At 43.5% G+C, this 21,718-nt stretch overlaps 1 protein-coding gene across 4 annotated transcripts in view; it reads right to left on the bottom strand.

Annotated features, from left to right (window-relative positions):
* The window catches only part of LOC310800499 (NACHT, LRR and PYD domains-containing protein 12-like), an 83,388-nt gene that overhangs the window by 5,768 nt on the left and 55,902 nt on the right, over positions 1 to 21,718 (bottom strand). For 3 of the 4 annotated variants that reach the window (XM_083663102.1, XM_083663103.1, XM_083663104.1), the window contains 5 exons: positions 20,750 to 20,869; positions 20,189 to 20,308; positions 14,371 to 14,606; positions 12,467 to 14,273; positions 6,544 to 6,717 (listed from right to left, as the gene is read on the bottom strand). The exons of the other annotated variant lie outside the window; for it this stretch is intronic. In XM_083663102.1, coding sequence (XP_083519228.1) covers positions 6,544 to 6,717; positions 12,467 to 14,273; positions 14,371 to 14,606; positions 20,189 to 20,308; positions 20,750 to 20,869 — 2,457 coding nt within the window. The remainder of the gene's footprint in view (positions 1 to 6,543; positions 6,718 to 12,466; positions 14,274 to 14,370; positions 14,607 to 20,188; positions 20,309 to 20,749; positions 20,870 to 21,718) is intronic. 4 annotated transcript variants of the gene reach the window in all.

Genomic DNA, 21,718 nt, shown 5'->3' with positions numbered 1-21,718 from the left:
ATCTATTCAACTTTATTAAAAGTGCAAAATTAACCCCTTAAACTTTTTTTTAACCAAGGTTTCTTTATTCAAGGTTTTTCATTTCGTAATACAAAGTTTACAATATCAAACTCAAATCCCCTGAACCCCCCACCCACCCCACCCCACCAGACCTGTAGAAAGAAAAAACACAAAAACAAAAACAAAAAAAAACAACACACATTTATACATTATGGCCTTACATTTCCAGCTTCCATGTTTTCCACGAATGTTAGGAAGGGCTGCCAAATGGCAAAAAATCTCAGTACGGACCCTTGAATCGAGTACCTGATCTTCTCTAGTTTGAGAAATTGCATAACGTCTTTAATCCACTGAGAGGAAGTGGGAGGAAGAGGGTCTTTCCACTTAAACAGTATTAGTCGTCTGGCTAACAAAGTACAATATGCCATCATGTTGCATTTATAGTTATTTAGTTGGACATCCGGTGGTGCGACCCCAAATAATGCTATAAAGGGGGATGGGACTATCGGTTCTTCTAAAATTTTGGAAAAAGTATCAAAAATAAATTGCCAGAAGTTAAGTAATCGTGGACACGTCCAAAATAAATGTAATAAACTTGCAGGAGCCTGTTTGCATCTATCACAGGTCGGATCCAAATCAGGTTTGATTCTGGACAGTCTAACTTTACACCAATGAAGTCGATGTACCACTTTAAATTGTATAACAGCATGTCTTTGACAGATGGATGATGAATATATTCTGCGAATAATATTTTGCCAAACTTCTTCTGGAATTTGTTCGTTCAAATCTTCTTCCCACCTATTTTTGAGAAGGTCTAAAGCTGCTGAATTATGGAGACTAAGAAGATCATATAACCTGCCTATAACCTGTTTAAAACTAGTCCTGCAAAAAAATATAGAATCTAATAGGGATGTGGGGGGAAGCAGGGGGAAACAATCAAAGTGTGAGGCTATAAAGTTCCGCAGTTGTAAATACCTGAAAAAATGTGTTCTAGGGATATTGAATTTGTTCACCAGTTGTTCAAAGGATGCAAAGTTATTGTCTATATAAAGGTCAGATAATGATGCTATCCCACTCCTTGACCAGACCTCGAATGCTCCATCTAAGGTCGAGGGGGCAAACATGTGATTATTAACTATCGGAGCGGATAAAGAAAGGCTAGTGATTGTAAATGAACGCCTGAACTGGTTCCAGATTTTTACTGACTGTACGACGACAGGGTTGATACTATAATAAGAAATGGGTTTTACCATAGGAATTTTGGAGCACAACAAGGCTGGCAAGGAGGTGGGACCACAAGATGCACTTTCCAAGATTAACCACTTAGGAGCTTCAGGACTTACATCCTTCATCCAGTACAACAAGGCCCTGATGTTGCTTGCCCAGTAATAATACTGAAAATTTGGAAGTGCCATACCGCCCTGGAGGCGAGGCTTCTGTAAAATACTTTTTCGTATACGCGGGGGTTTTTTGCTCCAGATGAAGGATGATATGAGTGAATCAATGGACTTGAAAAAGAATTTGGTCAAAAAGATAGGAAGACTTTGAAACAAATATAAAAACCTGGGTAGCACATTCATCTTAATTGTATTGATCCTTCCACACAGGGAGAGGGGCAGCATATCCCAACGTTGAATGTCATGTTTCAAGCACGATATCAGGGGTAAGAAGTTAGCCTTATACAGATCTTTATGATTATGTGTAATCCAGATTCCCAAATACTTAAATTTCTTCAAACTAACTTTAAAGGGGGTTGAGCTGAATGAAGTATTCTTGGCAGTTGCATTGATTGGCATCAGTTCACTTTTACCAAGATTAGTTTTGTAACCAGATATCTTGCCAAATTTCCTTAATAAGTCCAGCAATCTAGGGAGACTGGACACAGGGTCTGCCAAGTACAGTAATAAGTCATCTGCGTAAAGTGATAGTTTGTACTCCCGACCACCACGTCCAACTCCTTTAATGAGAGCATCCTGACGTAGGGCTAAAGCTAGTGGTTCTATAGCGACGGCGAAAAGAAAAGGAGACATAGGACACCCCTGTCTCGTGCCCCTACGCAGCCTGAAGTAGGCAGACAGGTTGTTGTTTGTACGTACCGCGGCTAGTGGGGAAGAATACAAAGTCTTAATGTATGAGATGAATTTTGGACCGAAACCGAATCTGTCAAGAGTATAAAAAAGGTAGTCCCACTCCACCCGATCAAAAGCTTTTTCAGCGTCGAGTGATAGTAAAATCTCCGGAGTATCGGATGGAGAGGGACTATAAAGAATATTTAGAAGACGCCTTATATTGAAAAACGAGTATCTGTTCTTCATAAAACCTGTTTGATCTGGACTAATTATCGAGGGAAGGGACAATTCAAGGCGACAGGCTAGGAGCTTTGCGAGTAGCTTCACATCTACATTCAGAAGTGAAATTGGGCGGTATGAACCACATTGGAGGGGGTTTTTATCTTTTTTTAGAATAAGTGAGATGGTTGCCTCGCGCATAGTTGGGGGGAGAGATTCAGAGGAGAGAGACTCCTGAAATACCGAGAGGAGAAGAGGGGCGAGCTGGTCGGAAAATTTCTTATAAAATTCAGATGGAAAGCCATCTGGCCCTGGGGCTTTGCCGCTTTGCATGTCTCTAATCGCATCAACAATCTCAACCACAGAAATATCGTCCTCCAGCCGCGCAGCTAGTTCTGGATCAACTCTCGGAATATCAAGATTATGAAAGAAACTATCTAAAGCAGACGTGTCATCTGGTGGCTCTGACGTGTAAAGGGAAGAGTAATAGTTATGAAAACAAGAATTTATTTTCAAATGATCCGTGTGCTTTAAGCCTTGTTCATCACTTATTTCGGGAATGTACTGGTTAGCAGTCCTCTGACGCAACTGGTGTGCTAACATTTTGCCCGCTCTTTCCCCATGCTCATAGGAGCCATGCTTAGATTTTAAAATAAGGTACTCCGCGTGGCGCGTCGAGAGGAGGTCAAATTCCAACTTAAGCGCCAAGCGTTGTTTAAGTAAATCATCAGTGGGTGTGTGACTATAAGCTGTATCTAACTTCAAGATGTCCTCCGTTAGCAGCCTGAGGCGCTCAGTATCCGCTCTCCTACGCATTGCAGAATACGAAATGATCTGTCCCCTCAAGTAAGCCTTCATCGACTCCCAGACTGTTGAGAACGACATCCCCGGGGTTTGATTCTGGGTGAGAAAGAATCCTATTTCGGTTTTAATGAAATTTACAAAAGGCTCTTCCGAAAGGAACAGAGAATTAAGTCTCCATGCTCGATGATTGGGTGCTGCCCCAGGGATGCGCAGTTTCATTGTCAAGGGAGCGTGGTCCGAAATAACTATGGGTTGATAGTCGCAGCCAATTACCATAGGGAGAAGCTTTTGATCAATAAAAAAATAGTCAATGCGTGAAAACGTCTTGTGAACCGGGGAATAGAAGGAGTAGCCTCTAGAGGCTGGGTTACGGAAACGCCATAAATCCGATACGCCATATGTTTTCAAAAACAATTCGATTGATTGTGCCGATTTTGACTTCGATAGTACCTTAGAGGAGCTACGGTCTAGCCTTGGAGAAAGCACGCAGTTCATGTCTCCTCCCATAATGAGGTGGTGTGTATCTAAATTTGGTAGCCGGGAGAACAAACTAATGAAAAAGGAGTTGTCGTCGAAGTTTGGTGCATAAATATTAGCTAAGATAACTGGGAAACCATATAGTTGTCCAACTACAATAACATAACGCCCTGCTGTGTCAGATTCAATGCTAGACATTATAAATGGCACATTCTTACTTATTAAGACAGCTGCCCCCCTCGCCCTGGCACCAAAATTGGAATGAAATGCTTGTCCTATCCATCCTCCACTTAGTCTGGATTGGTCAGTAGTACGAAGGTGAGTCTCCTGAAGGAAGGCAATATCAATTTTAAGATGTTCAAGATGTGTGAGCACTCTTTTACGTTTCACAGGATGATTCAAAGACTTAACATTCCAACTTGCAAAATTAACCAGGCAATTTCCAGAACCACTCAAATCATTTGCAACACTCATTAGGGATGTTTCTGGCAGATATACTATCGGCGCCCCCCATGAAAGTAAGGTAGTAAAGTTGAAACCATTTAAGATAGTCACTAACAGAAACAAAAACAAATACAAATACAGGTCTGGTATAACCCCACCCCCCGTCGCCCGCCACCCGAACATGATGGCTATAGCTCCCCTCGCATAAATGCCTACACATGGTGTGTAGGTAGTGGGTTATGAACCAGTGCCCAGCGGGTCAGCTCCCGCCACACCTCCTCCAATCATGAGATTAATAATTAAACAAAAAGCACATCAGGCCATGTTATCTTCTGATGATGTGAATGAAAAATAAATAAATGAATAAATAAAAATAGAAGAGGCAGCAGAATGTTTTAACTATCAGTGGTGAGGAAAAGCAAAGGCGTGCGCGTGTACACCCAACCACCACACACACACACACACACACACACACACACACACACACACACACACACCCACCCACACACACACACACACACGCACACGCAAAGCTCTGCTGTTGTTGTTGCATCAAAACATTCTAACTCTCGAGTTGACCACACAGAGAGTAATATAGTATCAAAAGAAAAATAAAGAAAATGCATCAATACCTTTTAACTATCGGTGATGTTATGGAGACAAATTAAATCAAAATAAATAAATAAAAATTGGCATCAGGACATTCTAGCTTTCATTGAAGCGATTTAAGAAAATAATGGCAGTGAGTAATGTCGGCAGAAGATGGAGATATATTACCTGACATCACAACTTGTAAAATAGCTCCACCGAAAAAACAACAACAACAAGGTTGAGAGTGAGATATTGATGCCAGTGTTACTTAGCCAGCCCCTTCGTTGGTAACGATCGTCTTCACATAGGCCATTGCTTTCCCAGAGTCCAGGAATTCCTTGTCGTCCCCTTTGTAGGAGATGCGCAGTCGGGCAGGGAATAACACACCATAGCGAACGTCACGTCGGCCTCGGAGAAGGTTCCTGATGTCGTTGAACGCTGATCGGGCCTTGGCAACGCTCGCCGTGTAATCTGGAAAGATGGCGATCCGTTCCCCCTTGTACCGGAGCGGGCCGTTCTCTCTGGCTCGGCGCAGCACCTCAACACAATCCTGGTAGTAGTGAAGTTTGGCGACGATGACGCGTGGTTTACCATCGGGCCTCCTCGGTGCGAGGCCTCTGTGTGAGCGATCAACCAGGACGTCCTTTTCCATGCGTAATACCTCCTTCAGAAGTTTGGAGACTGATGCAGTAGAACTTGAATCAGGATCCTCCGCGATGCCCACAATGCGGATATTACATCGCCGCATCCTCCCCTCCATGTCCTCACACTTTCCCCTCAAATTCGCCATCTCAGATTTGAGCTCAGTCACCGTAGCTTGTAGGCCAGTGATATCATCCGAGCATGATGACAAGCCGCCCTCCACGCCGGTGATAGTATACCGCAAAGCGTCCATTTCAGAGCGGATCGCGGCTGTGTTGTTTACGATTTCAGACTTCACCTCCTTTAGCTCACTCCTGAGGATACCAAAATCTTCGGCCAGCGCGTTTTTTAGCTCTCCCCTGATGACAGCAGCAATGTCCGCTTTCAGCGAGGCGATGATGTCGGCCTTCATAGCAGCGGTATCCATTTTCGGCTTGGTTGGTGTAGCACTGCTGTTAGCACGGTTAGCACTGCGGGTTGTAGCGTTAGCACTCTGCGACGCGGAAGCTTTGGGCCTTGTGTTGGAGCTGGGACCGTCGTAACTGAATCTAGCACGTAGATTGCCGGCCATTGACGTAATGGAAGCCGCTCAAACTCACTCTTAGGTATTCTTGCATATGTAATGAAACGAATTTCACATCAAATGTGGAAAGAATGCGCGATTAAATTATAGATTAGAGGAAGCTAGGCAGGAGCTTTCCCCAACACGTCTCACTCCATTGCTGGCTCACTAGCCCACTCCTAACCCCTTAAACTTGACAGGAATATTTATTTTTACATATAAAACTCTATATTGCCTGATATTAAAATTGTTATGATTCTAACATTTTCAGCCATATCAACCGGCCAGCACTGATAATAGTTATTGTTTATTCTTGAGTATGGCTTTTGCAAACTTTTGTACAGGTTTTCTGAACAAGAGATCCTCGGGTAAACTCCTTGTTTAAAGAGTTACATGTTGGATTCTCATTAGTGCACTGTTCTGAAATGAGTTATGATCATGTAAAAACTGGATCTGGATCTGGTTTGTGTTTTCATTTCAGTTCTGGACTAAATGTGTGACAGAATGTGATAAATCCTTTACTTCAGGTCTTAACAACAGAGGCAGTAAAGAGAGGAGATGATGCAATATTCTACCACAGGATAGAAACTAGATGTGATAAATGTTGGTATCTCAGCTGCTTTCAAAACTCACATCAGCAGGAAAATACAGAGGTCAGCTATTTTCACTGATATTAATGTGCATGTAAAGCCACATTTAAATGGTGGTCTGTTGAACAGTATCAGTAATACTGACCTGAGAGTCTCCAGTCTACAGTGTGGACTCTGCAGTCCAGCAGATACCAGCTTCACTCCAGAGTCCTTTAAGTCATTGTTACTCAGGTCCAGCTCTCTCAGACTGGAGGACTGGGAGCTGAGAACTGAGGCCAGAGCTTCACAGCTTCTCTCTGACAGCTTACAGTCACTCAGCCTTAATGGATATGAAAAGATGAGGAAATATGATTATTTTATCATGTCAGTCACACAACTCACGCAAACAGATTATTAATTAATGCAAATATAGATACAGAGTTCAGTATGGCATCTAGGCTCTGATGATGTCACTTCCTGTAGCACTGGTTCAAATCCTAGTTGCTCTATTCTGAAGCAGCTGGAGATGTGACAGTGAACTATGTCTGAGACAGGAATAGAGAGATGTGCAGCAATCTAAATAAGATATCAAAGCATGATGTTTGAGACAGGAATAGAGAGAGGTGCAGCAATCTAAATAAGATATCAAAGCATGATGTTTGAGAGAGGAATAGAGAGAGGTGCAGCATCTAAATAAGATATCAAAGCATGAGGTTTGAGACAGGAATAGAGAGAGGTGCAGCAATCTAAATAAGATATCAAAGCATGAGGTTTGAGACAGGAATAGAGAGAGGTGCAGCAATCTAAATAAGATATCAAAGCATGAGGTTTGAGACAGGAATAGAGAGAGGTGCAGCAATCTAAATAAGATATCAAAGCATGTGGTTTGAGACAGGAATAGAGAGAGGTGCAGCAATCTAAATAAGATATCAAAGCATCAGGTTTGAGACAGGAATAGAGAGGTGCAGCAATCTAAATAAGATATCAAAGCATCAGGTTTGAGACAGGAATAGAGAGAGGTGCAGCAATCTAAATAAGATATCAAAGCATGTGGTTTGAGACAGGAATAGAGAGAGGTGCAGCAATCTAAATAAGATATCAAAGCATGTGGTTTGAGACAGGAATAGAGAGAGGTGCAGCAATCGAAATAACATATCAAAGCATGTGGTTTGAGACAGGAATAGAGAGAGGTGCAGCAATCTAAATAAGATATCAAAGCATGTGGTTTGAGACAGGAATAGAGAGAGGTGCAGCAATCGAAATAAGATATCAAAGCATGTGGTTTGAGACAGGAATAGAGAGGTGCAGCAATCTAAATAAGATATCAAAGCATGTGGTTTGAGACAGGAATAGAGAGAGGTGCATAAATCTAAATAAGATATCAAAGCATGTGGTTTGAGACAGGAATAGAGAGAGGTGCAGCAATCTAAATAAGATATCAAAGCATGTGGTTTGAGACAGGAATAGAGAGAGGTGCAGCAATCTAAATAAGATATCAAAGCATCAGGTTTGAGACAGGAATAGAGAGAGGTGTAGCAATCTAAATAAGATATCAAAGCATGAGGTTTGAGACAGGAATACAGAGAGGTGCAGCAATCTAAATAAGATATCAAAGCATGAGGTTTGAGACAGGAATAGAGAGAGGTGCAGCAATCTAAATAAGAAATCAAAACATGAGGTTTGAGACAGGAATAGATAGAGGTGCAGCAATCTAAATAAGATATCAAAGCATGAGGTTTGAGACAGGAATAGAGAGAGGTGCAGCAATCTAAATAAGATATCAAAGCATGAGGTTTGAGACAGGAATAGAGAGAGGTGCAGCAATCTAAATAAGAAATCAAAACATGAGGTTTTAGGTCAATTTCTGTTTATGAATCAGCATGTTTGTAACCAAACAGATTGGCTATACTTGCGGGTGCAACTGCCATTCATTTTAAACAGCAGTTCATGGTGAAACCATGCCCTCTTTGAACTCTAACTGCTCCTTCATACTTTAAGCTCGATCAAAATTAACGAGTCACCACTTTTAGGACTATATTACCTTAATTCAGCTTTCATTTATATTTTGTACCGTTAGAGAAATCACCTTTATAATGGGACCCTATGGAGCCAGTCTTGACTGTACTTTCTACAAAATTCACACATTTTAAAACTGACAGTTCACACAATATACAGAAGATTCACACTACATACATATATTATAAATCAGACTATTTAGCTAATTCTGCTCTCACTCACAATGTCAAAATATAAGTGATGTGATGTATAGTGTGTGACATATTAATGGTGGTTTGGCACAACTTTTGAGCTTTATTACTGCTGCAGTGGCACACGGAAGTACTTTTTTGTTGTTGTGAAGTCATGCTAATTAGTTCTATATGAATAATAGCGTGATCCTCCCACGTGCTATGTCCTACCGGTGAAGCTTCCCCTGTCAGGTGAAAAGAAGTGGCTGGCTAACTGCCCATGTCTCGGAGGAAGCATGGAGCCAGTTTTCGGCTCTCCCCAGATCGGCAGAGGGTGGAGCAGCAACCAGGATACATATAAATTAGCACTAATGGGGGATAAAAATGGGATAAAAAATAAGAGTAAAGACTAGCAAAACCGTAATGTTACCAAGCGGCTAAATTCTAGCAAGCTAACTAGAGCTAACGTCAGCTAGCCTAGGCAGCACGGGTCTGAAGGAAACATGAGAAGTTGTTTACAATATCATCCTGTTCATCTGTCTGCTGCAAGGATTACTATTGCTTCTCCCACAAGGTATTTGATCCTGGCATACATTACAGATGACGTGTTGTGTCTGTCTCATACACTTAATGACACCACCGATATGTTTCAGCGTGGTTTCAGCTGTGTCTGTGTCTACAGACTGGAGGTTGAAAATCTAGTCAGGTGGAGCGAGACTAACAACCTCATACTTAATGCTTCTAAAACAAAGGAGCTCGTCATCGATTTCCGCCGCACTAAGGGACCCCACCATCCCATTCTAATCAACGGCACTGAAGTCGAGATGGTTAAGGATTTTAAATTTCTTGGTGTCACCATCTCTGATGACCTCACTTGGCACTCCAATACTAAAACAGTCATCAAAAAGGCTCAGCAACAGCTCTTCTTCTTAAGAAGACTAAAGCATTTTACCCACAACAGTCAGGTCCTCCTGAATTTGTATCGATGTATCATCGAGAGTATCCTCACCAGCTCTTTCACCATATGGTTTGGTAATCTCACTGTTAGGGAGAAAATTCTCTAAACAGAGTTGTGAGCCGTGCTCGCAGGGCAACCGAGGCCGACCTGCCTGCATTAGAAGAGCTCTACAGCTCTAGACTTCTGGCCCGTGCTTCTAGCATTGTTAGAGACCCTGCAGGTCATCCAGCCGCCAATCTCTTTAACCTACTTCCCCTCGGCAGACGTTACCGATCTATAAAATGCTCTACCATCGTTTTGCGATGAGAGCTTTTTTCCAAGTGTGGTGCGCAGTCTGAATTACCTTAATTCCAAACATTAGATCTTACACCCGCCAAGCTGTAGACCATGCCTTACTTTCTGTTGCTTTTCCTTTGTATAAGATGTCTTATACCTGACTGTACATGCAATGCTGCCTCTATGCATAGGCACTTTATCTTAACTCATGTGCACTTTAACTCATTGAGTGCCAGCCACTTTTGGAGAACGCTCCCAGTGCCAGAGTTTCAGAGCGTTTTCAGTGATTTCTCGAGGCCCACAGAATATTGTGTGATATTACTATGTAAACACCGAACACGCACAAAGAACGATGAGACTCTATTGTATCAGCAGCAAAAAAAAGTTTATTGATATCATTTTCCGTTCTTTACTTATCAGCCGGAGAAGATAGGTCAAAAACAGAAAAAATTGGCGTTTCTATCTAGAAGCTGAGATATTGAGCCTTTTGTGAAATATAGCATTTCAAGCAAATCATTGACTCTGAAACTAATATTTTCTGACCTGAAACATCTGAACAGTAATTTCCTTCAATATAACAGCACCCCCACCCCCCCTCTACTGCAAACTCCTCCTCCATGGGTGTGTCATGATGTTGCTGCTCGCTCTGAGTGCTGCTTGTGTCAGGCGAGTCTCTGCTGCCTGGATGGCGGCCGCTCGTCGGGGCAGCCTGGATCGGGCTCGCTCGTTTCTGGGGTTTCGGTTGTGAGCTGTGAAGCTGCGTCCGATTCTGGGCTTTCTGGGCTTTCTGCTGCCCTGCGTGCCCCACCCCCCTCCTCCTCCTCCTTGGGAGTGTCTCTAGGGCTCTGCTGCGTTTGCTCTCGCTCTGCTTTTGCTCTGACTCTGCACTGAAAAGTGCGCTGCATCCCCCCGCTTTTTCACATCGTGTCGCCGGCTCCCAGCTGAGAATAATGTAACTTTTCAGAAAGACGCTGGTGTCGCCAACTAAATCATATGGAGGGGCTATTGCAGCGGAGACGGAGGGGCTGTGGCAGCAGATTGACTGCTGTTCACAGGCACAGCTAACGTTATGCTTCACGCATATCGATCGATGCAATTTCCGTTTCCTCATGACTTCTTCTCTCTTTTCTCCTGGCCTTTCTCTAATCTGGAGAGCACTGTCGCCACCTAATGGGTCGATAAAATAGCTTTTACACATTCAACATGCCCCAAAATTTTACAGGAGATAGATCTGGCTTTGATCCACGTCCCACCGTCAAAAAACGCAATTGACGACTTTAGTCGTCATTGGCACTCTACGTCACTAAAGCAATTGACGACTAAAGTCGTCATTGGCACTCATCTTGCACTTTAAAACTTGAGCTGGAGAACTCGGTTCTATCCACATATGCACTTGTCTCTTTTTATCTTTTTAAATTTTTAACCCTTTTATTCCTTTTAACGCGGTATCTTAAAGTCGAACTGAACCTGTTCGTCACGTGCATAATGAGTCCGTTTCAGACTGAAAACATAGTTTGTCTAAGATGACAGGTTGAGAGGCGGGTCATAGTATCATGTCGATGATTTTATTTGACAATTCTGGGGACTGGATTGGGCTTTGGCCAATCATGGCGTGTTCCACCCCCAAATCGAGTGGGATTCAGCGTGTTGTCGTGCTACGCGAGTGGGATCCGCGGAGTACCAGGCAGCCAGCTGCTTCGTGCGGAGGGAGCGGACAATCCGATGAATGGGTGCTGCCCGCCCGCCTGGAATCTCCGAGGGGAGACCCCTGACAACCACGTTCTCAAACGTTCTCAAGCGCGCGCCTTTTACGCTATTTCTGTAAATACGATATCCCTGGAATGCACGTTTTAACAAGCCAGTTACATTTCTTTGCATTCTTAGAGATTATAGTTTTTGTTTGTTGTTCATGTTTCTAACAATTGGTCAAGTTAGTAGTTAGTTTATGGGATAGGAATTCTGCCAGATGACAGGCACTAGGCGCCATTTTCTACTTCATTTGGAAGAGAAAATTATCCAGAAATGAAGATTTGATTGACAGCTGCATGTCGTGATATGATTGGTTGAAATGGGGTAGAAATTTGATACTACAGGGTGACGTCAGCAAACTGTACATTACTGTTATCAATGAAATCTTGAAAAACGAACTTTTGATGTGAAAAAGTGTGAAAAACTAAAGAAATTAGATTGTTGTGATTTTGTTTGCATACATTATTAAATAGTTGCACTGCATACCCAGGTATTTGAACTAAAAGAAAAGAAAAGTCATTTTGTGGGTCAGCTCGACTTTAATGTTTTCATATGTTGTCCTGTGATTTGTTATGTATGTTTTTTAAGCTCCTAGCACCCCAATTCCAATGCAGTCCCTACTGTAAATGGCAAATAAAGTGACTCTGACTCTGTGTTTATGCCACCAACTCCACCCGAAAATGGCTCACGTGTTTTGCGTTATCAATCGGTTTTGGCAATCGGCACATAAAAGCATAAATTGCTTGCTTTTCCCCGTGGTGCATCAGACAGCAATGTGTGCTGCACACGGCTCTTATACTAGACATCACGATGTTACGATGGTGGGGCTGAGACCATCGGCTGTGCCCAACATCATGCCCAAACTCTAGTGTGAATGTAACTACACTGTAGATAATGTTAATTTTCACATCAGGACTAACCGAGCCTCTCTGCAGTTCCTCACAGCTGGGATCAGTCTGCTTCGTCCCTCGTTTGATGTGTTGTACGCTTTCAGGTCGAACACATCCAGAACCTCCTCTGACATCTGCAGCATGTAGGCCAGAGCTGAGCAGTGGGTCTTGGAGAGTTTCTTTTTTGACTTGTTCTCTGACTTCAGGAAGTCTTGGATCTCCTGATGTACTGAGTGGTCGTTCATCTCCATCAAACAGTGGAAGATGTTGATGCTTCTGTCTGGAGACGTATTGGAGGTGTTCATCTTCTTCAGGTTGCTGATGGCTTTCTGGATGCTGTCTGGACTTGTCCCTGTGTGACCTAGTAGGCCTCCTAAGAGACTTTGGCTGGACTCGAGTGAGAGGCCATGAAGGAAGCGGACAAAGAGGTCCAGGTGGCCATTTTTACTCTTCAGGGCTTTGAGCATGGATTTCTTCAGGAAGACATCCAGGGATTGATCACATTTACCCCAGGCTTTTCCCAGGAATGTGCTCAGTACATTCTCTGCCTTGTTTGTGTAACAGTGGAACATGTAGACTGCAGCGAGAAACTCCTGAATGCTCAGATGAACAAAGCAGTAGACAGTCTTCTGGAAGAGCACACACTCTCTTTTGAAGATCTCTGTGCACACTCCTGAGAACACGGAGGCATCTCTGACATCAAGACCACACTCCTCCAGCTCTTCCTGGTAGAACAGGAGGTGGCCTGTCTGCAGATGCTCAAATGCCAGCTTCCCCAGCTTCAGAAGAACGTCCCTGTCTGTCTCCATCAGCTGCTGTTGACTCATCTCATGACTCAGGTCATACTTCTGCTTCTTCCTCTCTGTCTGAACCAGCAGGAAGTGCGAGTACATCTCAGTGAGGGTCTTGGGCAGCTCTCCTCTCTGGTCTGTAGTCAACATGTGCTCCAGGACTGTACCACTGATCCAACAGAAGACTGGGATGTGGCACATGATGTGGAGGGTCCTGGATGCCTTGATGTGTGAGATGATTCTGCTGGACAGCTCCTCATCAGTGGATCTTCTCCTGAAGTACTCCTCCTTCTGGGGATCAGTGAACCCTCGTACCTCTGTCACCCTGTCAACACATGTAGGAGGGATCTGATTGGCTGCTGCAGGTCTGGAAGTTATCCAGAGGAGAGCCAAGGGAAGCAGATTCCCCTTGATGAGGTTTGTCAACAGCACATCTACTGATGATACCTGGTTGACATCAGACACAACCTCATTGTTGTGGAAATCCAATGGAAGTCTGCTTTCATCCAGGCCATCAAAGATGAACACAACTTTACAGATGGAGATCTTCTCTGCTGTGACCCTCTGTAAGGTTGGATGGAAAGCATGGAGCAGCATAAGAAGACTGTACCGCTCATCTCTGATCAAGTTCAGCTCCCGGAACGAAAGCAGAATCACAAGAGTGACGTCTTGATTTTCCAAGCCCTCTGCCCAGTCCAGAGTGAACTTCTGCACCGAGAAGGTTTTTCCAATTCCAGCCACGCCCTGCGTCAGAACTACTCTGATGTGTGTCTCTTGGTCAGGTAAGGGTTTAAAGATGTCGTGGCACTTGATCAGAGTGTCATGGAGAGCCTCCATCTTGGATGCTGTCTCCAGCTGCCACACCTCATGTTGGGTATTAACCTCTTCACTCTGTCCCACTGTGATGTAGAGTGCAGTGTAGATCATATTGAGGGGAGTTCCAATTTCTGCTTCAGCTGTTCCTTCTGTTCCTTCTGTCACAAATTCACATCTCATTATCAGACTGATCTTATGAACGTCTAAAACCTCCTGCAAAACACCGTCCGCTGGAAGAGAAGAAAGAGTAAACAAGTGTTTAACAGATATGCTGTTGTTTCCTGGTTTTAGAAATGGTGACAACAGTAGACAGAACCCCAGTCTTACATTGTGCAATGCTGGTTTGACTGGGTGTCTGCAGTCCAGATCTTGTTCTGGACCTTTTTCTACACTGGGGACAGGTGGAGTCTCCTGATGAACTGGACTGGGCCCAGTATGAGGTGATACACTGTCTGCAGAACCTGTGTCCACAGCTGGTAGAGACTGGATCCCTCAGGACCCAATGACACAATGCACAGCAGGACAGCTGCTGCTTCACAACCCCTAGACTCCTCTTCCTCATTCTGTGGGGATGAAGGCAATTTATTACCATTGATCAGATGAAGATCTAACAGAAAAGTAGAGAATTTGAACAAAAGTTTGAACTATCTTTTGTTCAAATTGTAAAACTATTACAAGATTTTGCCCATACGATCTTTATAGATGCTCAGATATCATTGTGCTGCTATCACATGTAAAGTTTATTTTTTTGTCATAGTTGTAGTTTAATCAGTGGAGTCAACATTGCATACCCATCATGGATAAACGTCACTGTGGTGATCATGGATGAATGCAACATTGTAACAGTTTTTCTGTTTGTTTCATATGTAATTATCATGAATGAATGTTCAGCTCAATACAAACAACACACAGTCATATTACATCAACACTGATGACATTTGTTACAGACCACAGACAGTGTCTGGCAGTCATTGGTAAATAAATAAGTACCATTCTTGATCACCTCTGACTACAGATAGTGTTAGCAGGACACAGAGATTGATCACAGCAGTTAGTGTGTCTGACAATAGAGAGCTCCAGGGATAACGTATTTTTGTAGGCTGAATGCGGAAGTCCCGAACTTCCTGGTTCTTCACTGTTTCTGTCTATGGGATTTTTGAGTGGGTTTTTGGCGCGATGCTTCAAATAATGTCTGTGGGCAACGCAAGTTTAATCAAACGCGAACCAAGGTTCAGCGGGATAATCTTCACACATGAGGACCACTTTCATGAGTTTTGAAGCGTAACTGCGAGCCCTAGAGGTAAAAAGCTTGTGCTAAGCTAATCCAGAACTACAGTGTCGCATAGGCGTCCACGCATTGATTGCGAGAGAAAGAATTTCCGCATTCACTCGTGATGACGTATAATATCCGCGTCGACATTGTAGTCTCATTTAGCCGTTTGCTAGCTAGCCACCCTTTTAACGGCACATAAAAGCTTCAAAAACTGTGAAGAACCAGGACTGTTAGCATCGACGATTTCCGGACTCGTTCCTGGACCTCTCTATACAAAGAAGATACGACAGTAGAGTTTCACTACATGACATCTACAGTATCAATCACTGTCTGTGTTTCCATGTCTAACTCTCCTGTTTGACTGAAATTGGCTTTTTTGTTTTGCTGTTTAAAACATTTCCTGTGGGCGTGTCTTATGTGTGTGGCCAGCAGTCAGCTGTTGTGGCTTTCAAGGTGGAGGAGGGCGGGACTAAAGGCCTAAACATGGTCGTCCGTCCGCCTCGAATTGGAGCCGTCTCGCCGTCTGGCGGCGCCAGCGAGCCCCACATGCTCGGACGCCACTACGCCCCCCCCCCCCCCCCGCGCGCGCGGAAGCTCCGTGTGAAAATGGCGGAGATTGTGTGCCAGGCAGTCTGAATGAAATTGAATGTAACGTTCCCAATTCTATGTATTAAATTCTAAAAAACGACCCTCAACATTTGGGAAGGCTAAGCCACACAACTAGTTGTTATAATCTAACATCATGCTTTGAAAGGCGACTTTACGACGAAGAGCCAGGGCAACGGCCAATCACAACTCTCCTGCAGCTGTCGTCACGCACGTATCGTCGCCGTGAAGTCACATTTTCGAGCAGCCCCCGTCAGCCGACGGCGGCCCCTCCCCGTAGGACGGCACTCCACCCGCCGTCATACGGGGAGGGCGGGGCGAGGCTCTGACGGACGACCATGTTTAGGCCTTAAGGGTGCAATCACAACTACAGCTGATTTTCTGTACTCCGAACCACAGTGGAAGTTTACTTTGTTGGATTTTAGTTTATAGAAATAATTTCTTCTCCAAAGTTGCATTAGAAAAATATATCCAAGACAAACATGTGAAATATTGTTAGTAAAGTTTACAGCTTCTATTATATTCATTCAGAAGTTTATTGTAAATTCAAATTTAGAACACAGGTGTGAATTGTGTTTGCGTGTAAATTCCAACATACATTGTAAAGTATTTTGCTTTAACCACATGGACATAATGAAGAGCTAGACTTGAGACATTTCCTCATAAATTGAGGTAAATGTTATGATGTACTTTTGCATATCATTTATTGGAAACTGTATTCGTAACTGATTCTTTGTTTGTTTTTCTGGCTGGAGTGATATCATTCAATGTAGCTTGAAGCTGGTACCAAAACATGTAACGCAAGCTTAGATAGCTATTGTGTAGTTTTGTGTATAATAGAGAGCCGCAGGGATGACGTATTTTTGTAGTCAGAACGCGGAAGTCCCGGACTTCCTGGTTCTTCACTGTTTCTGTCTATGGGATTTTTGAATGGGTTTTTGCCGCGATGCTTCAAATAAGGTCTCTGGGCAACGCAAGCTTAATCAAACGCGAACCAGTGTTCAGCCGGATAATCTTCACACATGAGGACCACTTTCATGAGTTTTGAAGCGTAAATGCGAGCCCTACGCTACGTTCACACAGGGAACATACGCCTTGCCTTGCCTCAACCCACGCCTACGGCTTAGTTCACACCGGGCACCCAAGCCTTGCCTACGCCTTGCCTTTACCCACGCTTTTAAATAGGCGTCCGTTTTAGTCAACAAGGCTGTGTACACCGGGCGCCTGAGCGTGAACCCTGCGTGTACCCACGCCTTGCCTGTGCCTTGCCGATTTTATCGTTTAGGTGTGAGTTCTATTTTCAAGCCGACTAGGCGCGTGCAGGCAGAGTTACTACAACAGTGTTGAGCAGAGAGAGAGAGAGAGAGAGAGATTGACGGGTGGCTATCACGTGGGGCTTTCTCCCTGTCGGCAAACAAATCTTCAGGAGAGAGAATAGCGACCGAAGAAGCAAGATGGACAATGTTGTTGTGCCAGCACATATTCTTGCAAGATTACCTCTCTAAAAAGTCCAACTATAGTCAGACCTGGATATACATATCCAGCATCAATAGAACATTAAATATATCAGATGTATTTTACCTACACATGATAATTCGGGACCACACGTGAAAAAATACAGTCGGGAGAGAGGAGAGGCGCTTGTAACTCGGCTCCAGGTTCAGCGTGCAAAGGCGTGCGGTGTGATCGTAAAAGCGTGTAATAGGTTCACGCCCAGCTCAAGGTCTGCAGGCGTAGGCGTGGGTTGAGGCAAGGCAAGATGTAGGTTCCCTGTGTGAATGTAGTGTATGCCAGTAGCCTGTTTCTGTGCAGCCAGACTCCTCTGGGGGGGGATGCTGGCCAGCGAGACTAGCTCACTACAAGCTCTCAGAGTGTGATGCAACACTGAAGGAAACTATTCTAAATGAAACAGAACATTTGACCTCTTAATATTAATCAAGTTTTATGAGGTAGGCCCCCAATAGAGAGCCCCAGGGATGACGTATTTTTGTAGTCAGAACGCGGAAGTCCCGGACTTCCTGGTTCTTCACTGTTTCTGTCTATGGGATTTTTGAATGGGTTTTTGGCGCAATGCTTCAAATAAGTTCTCTGAGCAATGCAAGCTTAATCAAACACGAACCAGAGTTCAGTCTGATAATCTTCACACATGAGGACCACTTTCATGAGTTTTGAAGCGTAAATGCGCCCTAGAAGTAAAAAGCTTGTGCTAAGCTAATCCAGAACTACACACTGTCGCATAGACTTCCACGTCACGTCAGCACTCAACCTGGACTGTTGTTGATGTGTGCACTGATTACCCCGGGCGGAACGGGGCTGAACCAGGTGAGGGAAAGAGAATTTCCGTGTTCGTCCTTTGAAGTGATGACGTTATTGACGTATATATCCCAGTCCACTAGGGGTGTCACAATATATCGTCCCACGAAATTTTGCGATAGTAAAACGTCACGATATGTATCGTTGAGATGAAATCTCATATCGCCAAAAAAAAAAAAAAAAAAAAAAAAATTAACACATTGACTGCCAGCCGTTTTTTTTTTGCTGTAGGTAGCTTTTGCCAAGCCGTTTTTTTGAGGATTCTGGCTCATTTTACAAGAGCCGAGGATTCTTTTCTGCTTGGAGTTTGTCAACACAAAGTTCACAAAAGTACTAATAGAATGTGTGCTTTCTCTGTCTAAAAGAGTTAGTTTGTAGAGTTAGTAGTTATGTAGATATTAGCCGTTGAGTACAGCATGGTTTTAGCGTCTGAGAGTGAAAGCTGAGATAATCGCAGTTTTGTGAAATTCAATCAAACAGGCAGAACAGTCACTTTAACCATTTATTTTTGGCATCAGTGAGAGATCAGACATCCAAACAATATAGTTCCGAACGCCCTCTCCTTCAACTCCTCCCTCCGTAGGCGTGTCTAGTGGCTTTCAGCCTGCGTTTGTCACAAGCGAGTGTTCTGCTGCTGCTGCTGCTGCAGCGAGTTTGAGCAGCCTCCCTCCCTGGCAGCGAGTTTGAGCAGCCTCCCTCCCTGGCAGCGAGTGTGGATAGGTCTCACTCGTCTCTTGGGTTTGAGAGCCCCGATGAAGCCCCGTGCGACTCTAGGCTTTATGCTGCCCACCCAAACCATTTCTGGAACCCCCCACCGCAGCAGCGCGAAAGCGTCCCCGCCTACAGTATGAGAATGAGGCTCGTTCGTTTCTGACTGTAAAATCGCCAAGCCATTTCCTTGAGAATGGAGGAAGCAGCCGCGGGAGGCGGCTGCTTTTGGTTGACTTCTCTCTGTCGGGAGAGGACCGTCGCCACCTAGCTGGTCGGTAAAATAGATTATACACATTCAATACTTCCAATATCTCCATAGGAGACGCGGGGAGCATTGATCCACGTAGCACCGTCAAAAAAAAAAATTTGATGATTTGTTTTGACGTATTAATACGTCAGTGGCAGTCAACGTGTTAAATAGACTAAGAAACGTCTTTGTTTGTTGAAGTTCAATGTGTGGAAAGTAGTTCAGTTGAACAAGTCTCTGAAGAGACACATGATAAGTTATACAGGAGAGAAACCATTCAATTGAGTTTCTGGCAAAACTGTTTACTTGACAGGAAAAACTGAAGATGCATAAAAAATAGATTAAGAAAAGTCTTGTTGTTTGAGTTTGAAGAAAAACTGAAGATGCATAATGAGAATTTATACTGCTGAGAAACCTTTTAGTTCAAAATAAATCTAAGTGACGGTGTAACTCATTCTATTTCAAGATAAGCCTTATCTCCAATCTCATGTTTTTTCTAGTTGTTATTGTAATAACAATTTCCCACAACAGCATGTTTTGTATTTGTGCATTTCAAATAAAATACTACTTTTCCAGTCATATATTGTCATTATTCAATTTAAAAAAAATATTGTTAAAATCGTATCGTATCGTATCGTTATCGTGAACCCAGTATCGTGATACGTATCGTATCGTGAACTGAGTGTATCGTGACACCCCTACAGTCCACTAAACAGTGTAGTCTCATTTACCCGTTTGCTAGCTACAGTAGCTGCCCTTTTAACGGCACACAAAAGCTTCAAAACTCATAAAAGTGGTCCTCATGTGTGAAGATGATATTACTAAACACTTGTTCGCATTTGATTAATCTTGCATTGCCCAGATACCTTATTAGAAGCATCGCGCCAATAACCCATTCAAAAGTCCCATAGGCGAAAACAGTGAAGAACCAGGAGTGTTAGCATCGATGATTTCCGGACTCGTTCCTGGGGCTCTCTATATAACCGTCCTCTTACCTTGTGTCTGAAGGTCCAGGTTCATTACTGAACTGTGGAGGATTGTTTTTAGACCAGTCAGTCTTCATAGACAGACAGCTGGGTACTGGAGACTCTGCTCTCTGTCCGTGGTGCTGACCTCTGGAAACACAAATGTTTGATACATATCATTAGTTCTAGCACAGGACTGATATTTACGTGGGGTAAAATATGATACATCATAGAAAAATCAACTGCCCTCCCTGACATTTACTGGGTGGCAACGGCAATGGAACCCTATGCAGCCCAAGTGGCGCGAGGCGCAAGTGTCTGACTCTAGCCAGTTAACTCTGTTTACATTATAAAAACTGTGACAGTTCACACAACTTTAACACAACATGGATATATTATACATCAAACTCTTGAGCTACTTCTGCTCTTACTCAGAATGTCAAAATATTAACGTTTGTTTGGCACAACTCATACTATTAACTGCCGCGGGGTTCCGCATTTCTGGGTGGCAAGTGACATCACGTAACCTTTGAATAAGAGCCACAACGTAACCGTGCATGTGCAGGCAAACACGTGAATGTGACCTCTTACCTTGTGTCTGAAGGTCCAGGTTCATTACTGAACTGTGGAGGATTGTTTTTAGACCAGTCAGTCTTCATAGACAGACAGCTGGGTACTGGAGACTCTGCTCTCTGTCCGTGGTGCTGACCTCTGGAAACACAAATGTTTGATACATATCATTAGTTCTAGCACAGGACTGATATTTACGTGGGGTAAAATATGATATATCATAAAAAAATCAACTGCCCTCCCTGACATTTATATCATTTTCTCTCTGCCCCACCCCCGCACCTGTAAAAAAAATCTGCCCTCCCCCACCCACAAGTTCAGCCTTTTATAATTTTATACACAACTTTGTTTGAAATAGAACAGCGATAACTTTTTATCACCCGACCGTCGTATCTGGTGAAATAGTGTGGCTCTACTGTACCTCCATGCACAGATATCATGATCATATAGTGTTATTTAATGTAAATCACAATGAGACAGGTGAAATAGGCTATAGCTGATGATATTGATCGATAGTTGAAGTTTTTCTTTACTGTCGCTCCTCCATTACGTGACTGCAAGTCTGATTTAACCTAGACAACATTATGAGAAGGATATTCTTCAAAGACCTATATGCACAGAAAGGCATGTTGTATATGTGCAGGTGCGTCCATCACCAGTAATGTTTTCATATTCATATCATTACATCATCATTTAGACATGTGGTATAACCACCGTGGTATACGAGGGATCAGCCGAGCAGCATTTTGGTAAAAAAAACACGTCACTGGGTGGCAACGGCAATGGAACCCTATGCAGCCCAAGTGGAGCGAGGCTTGAGTGTCTGACTCTAGCCAGTTGACTCTGTTTACATTATAAAAACGGTGACAGTTCACACAACTTTAACACAACATGCATATATTATACATCAAACTCTTGAGCTACTTCTGCTCTTACTCAGAATGTCAAAATATTAACGTTTGTTTGGCACAACTCATACTATTAACTGCC

Source organism: Poromitra crassiceps (genome assembly GCF_964638095.1).
Source record: "Poromitra crassiceps genome assembly, chromosome: 30".
In the NCBI taxonomy this organism is placed as follows: domain Eukaryota; kingdom Metazoa; phylum Chordata; class Actinopteri; order Beryciformes; family Melamphaidae; genus Poromitra; species Poromitra crassiceps.
This window is presented reverse-complemented; position numbering and strand designations above follow the sequence as displayed.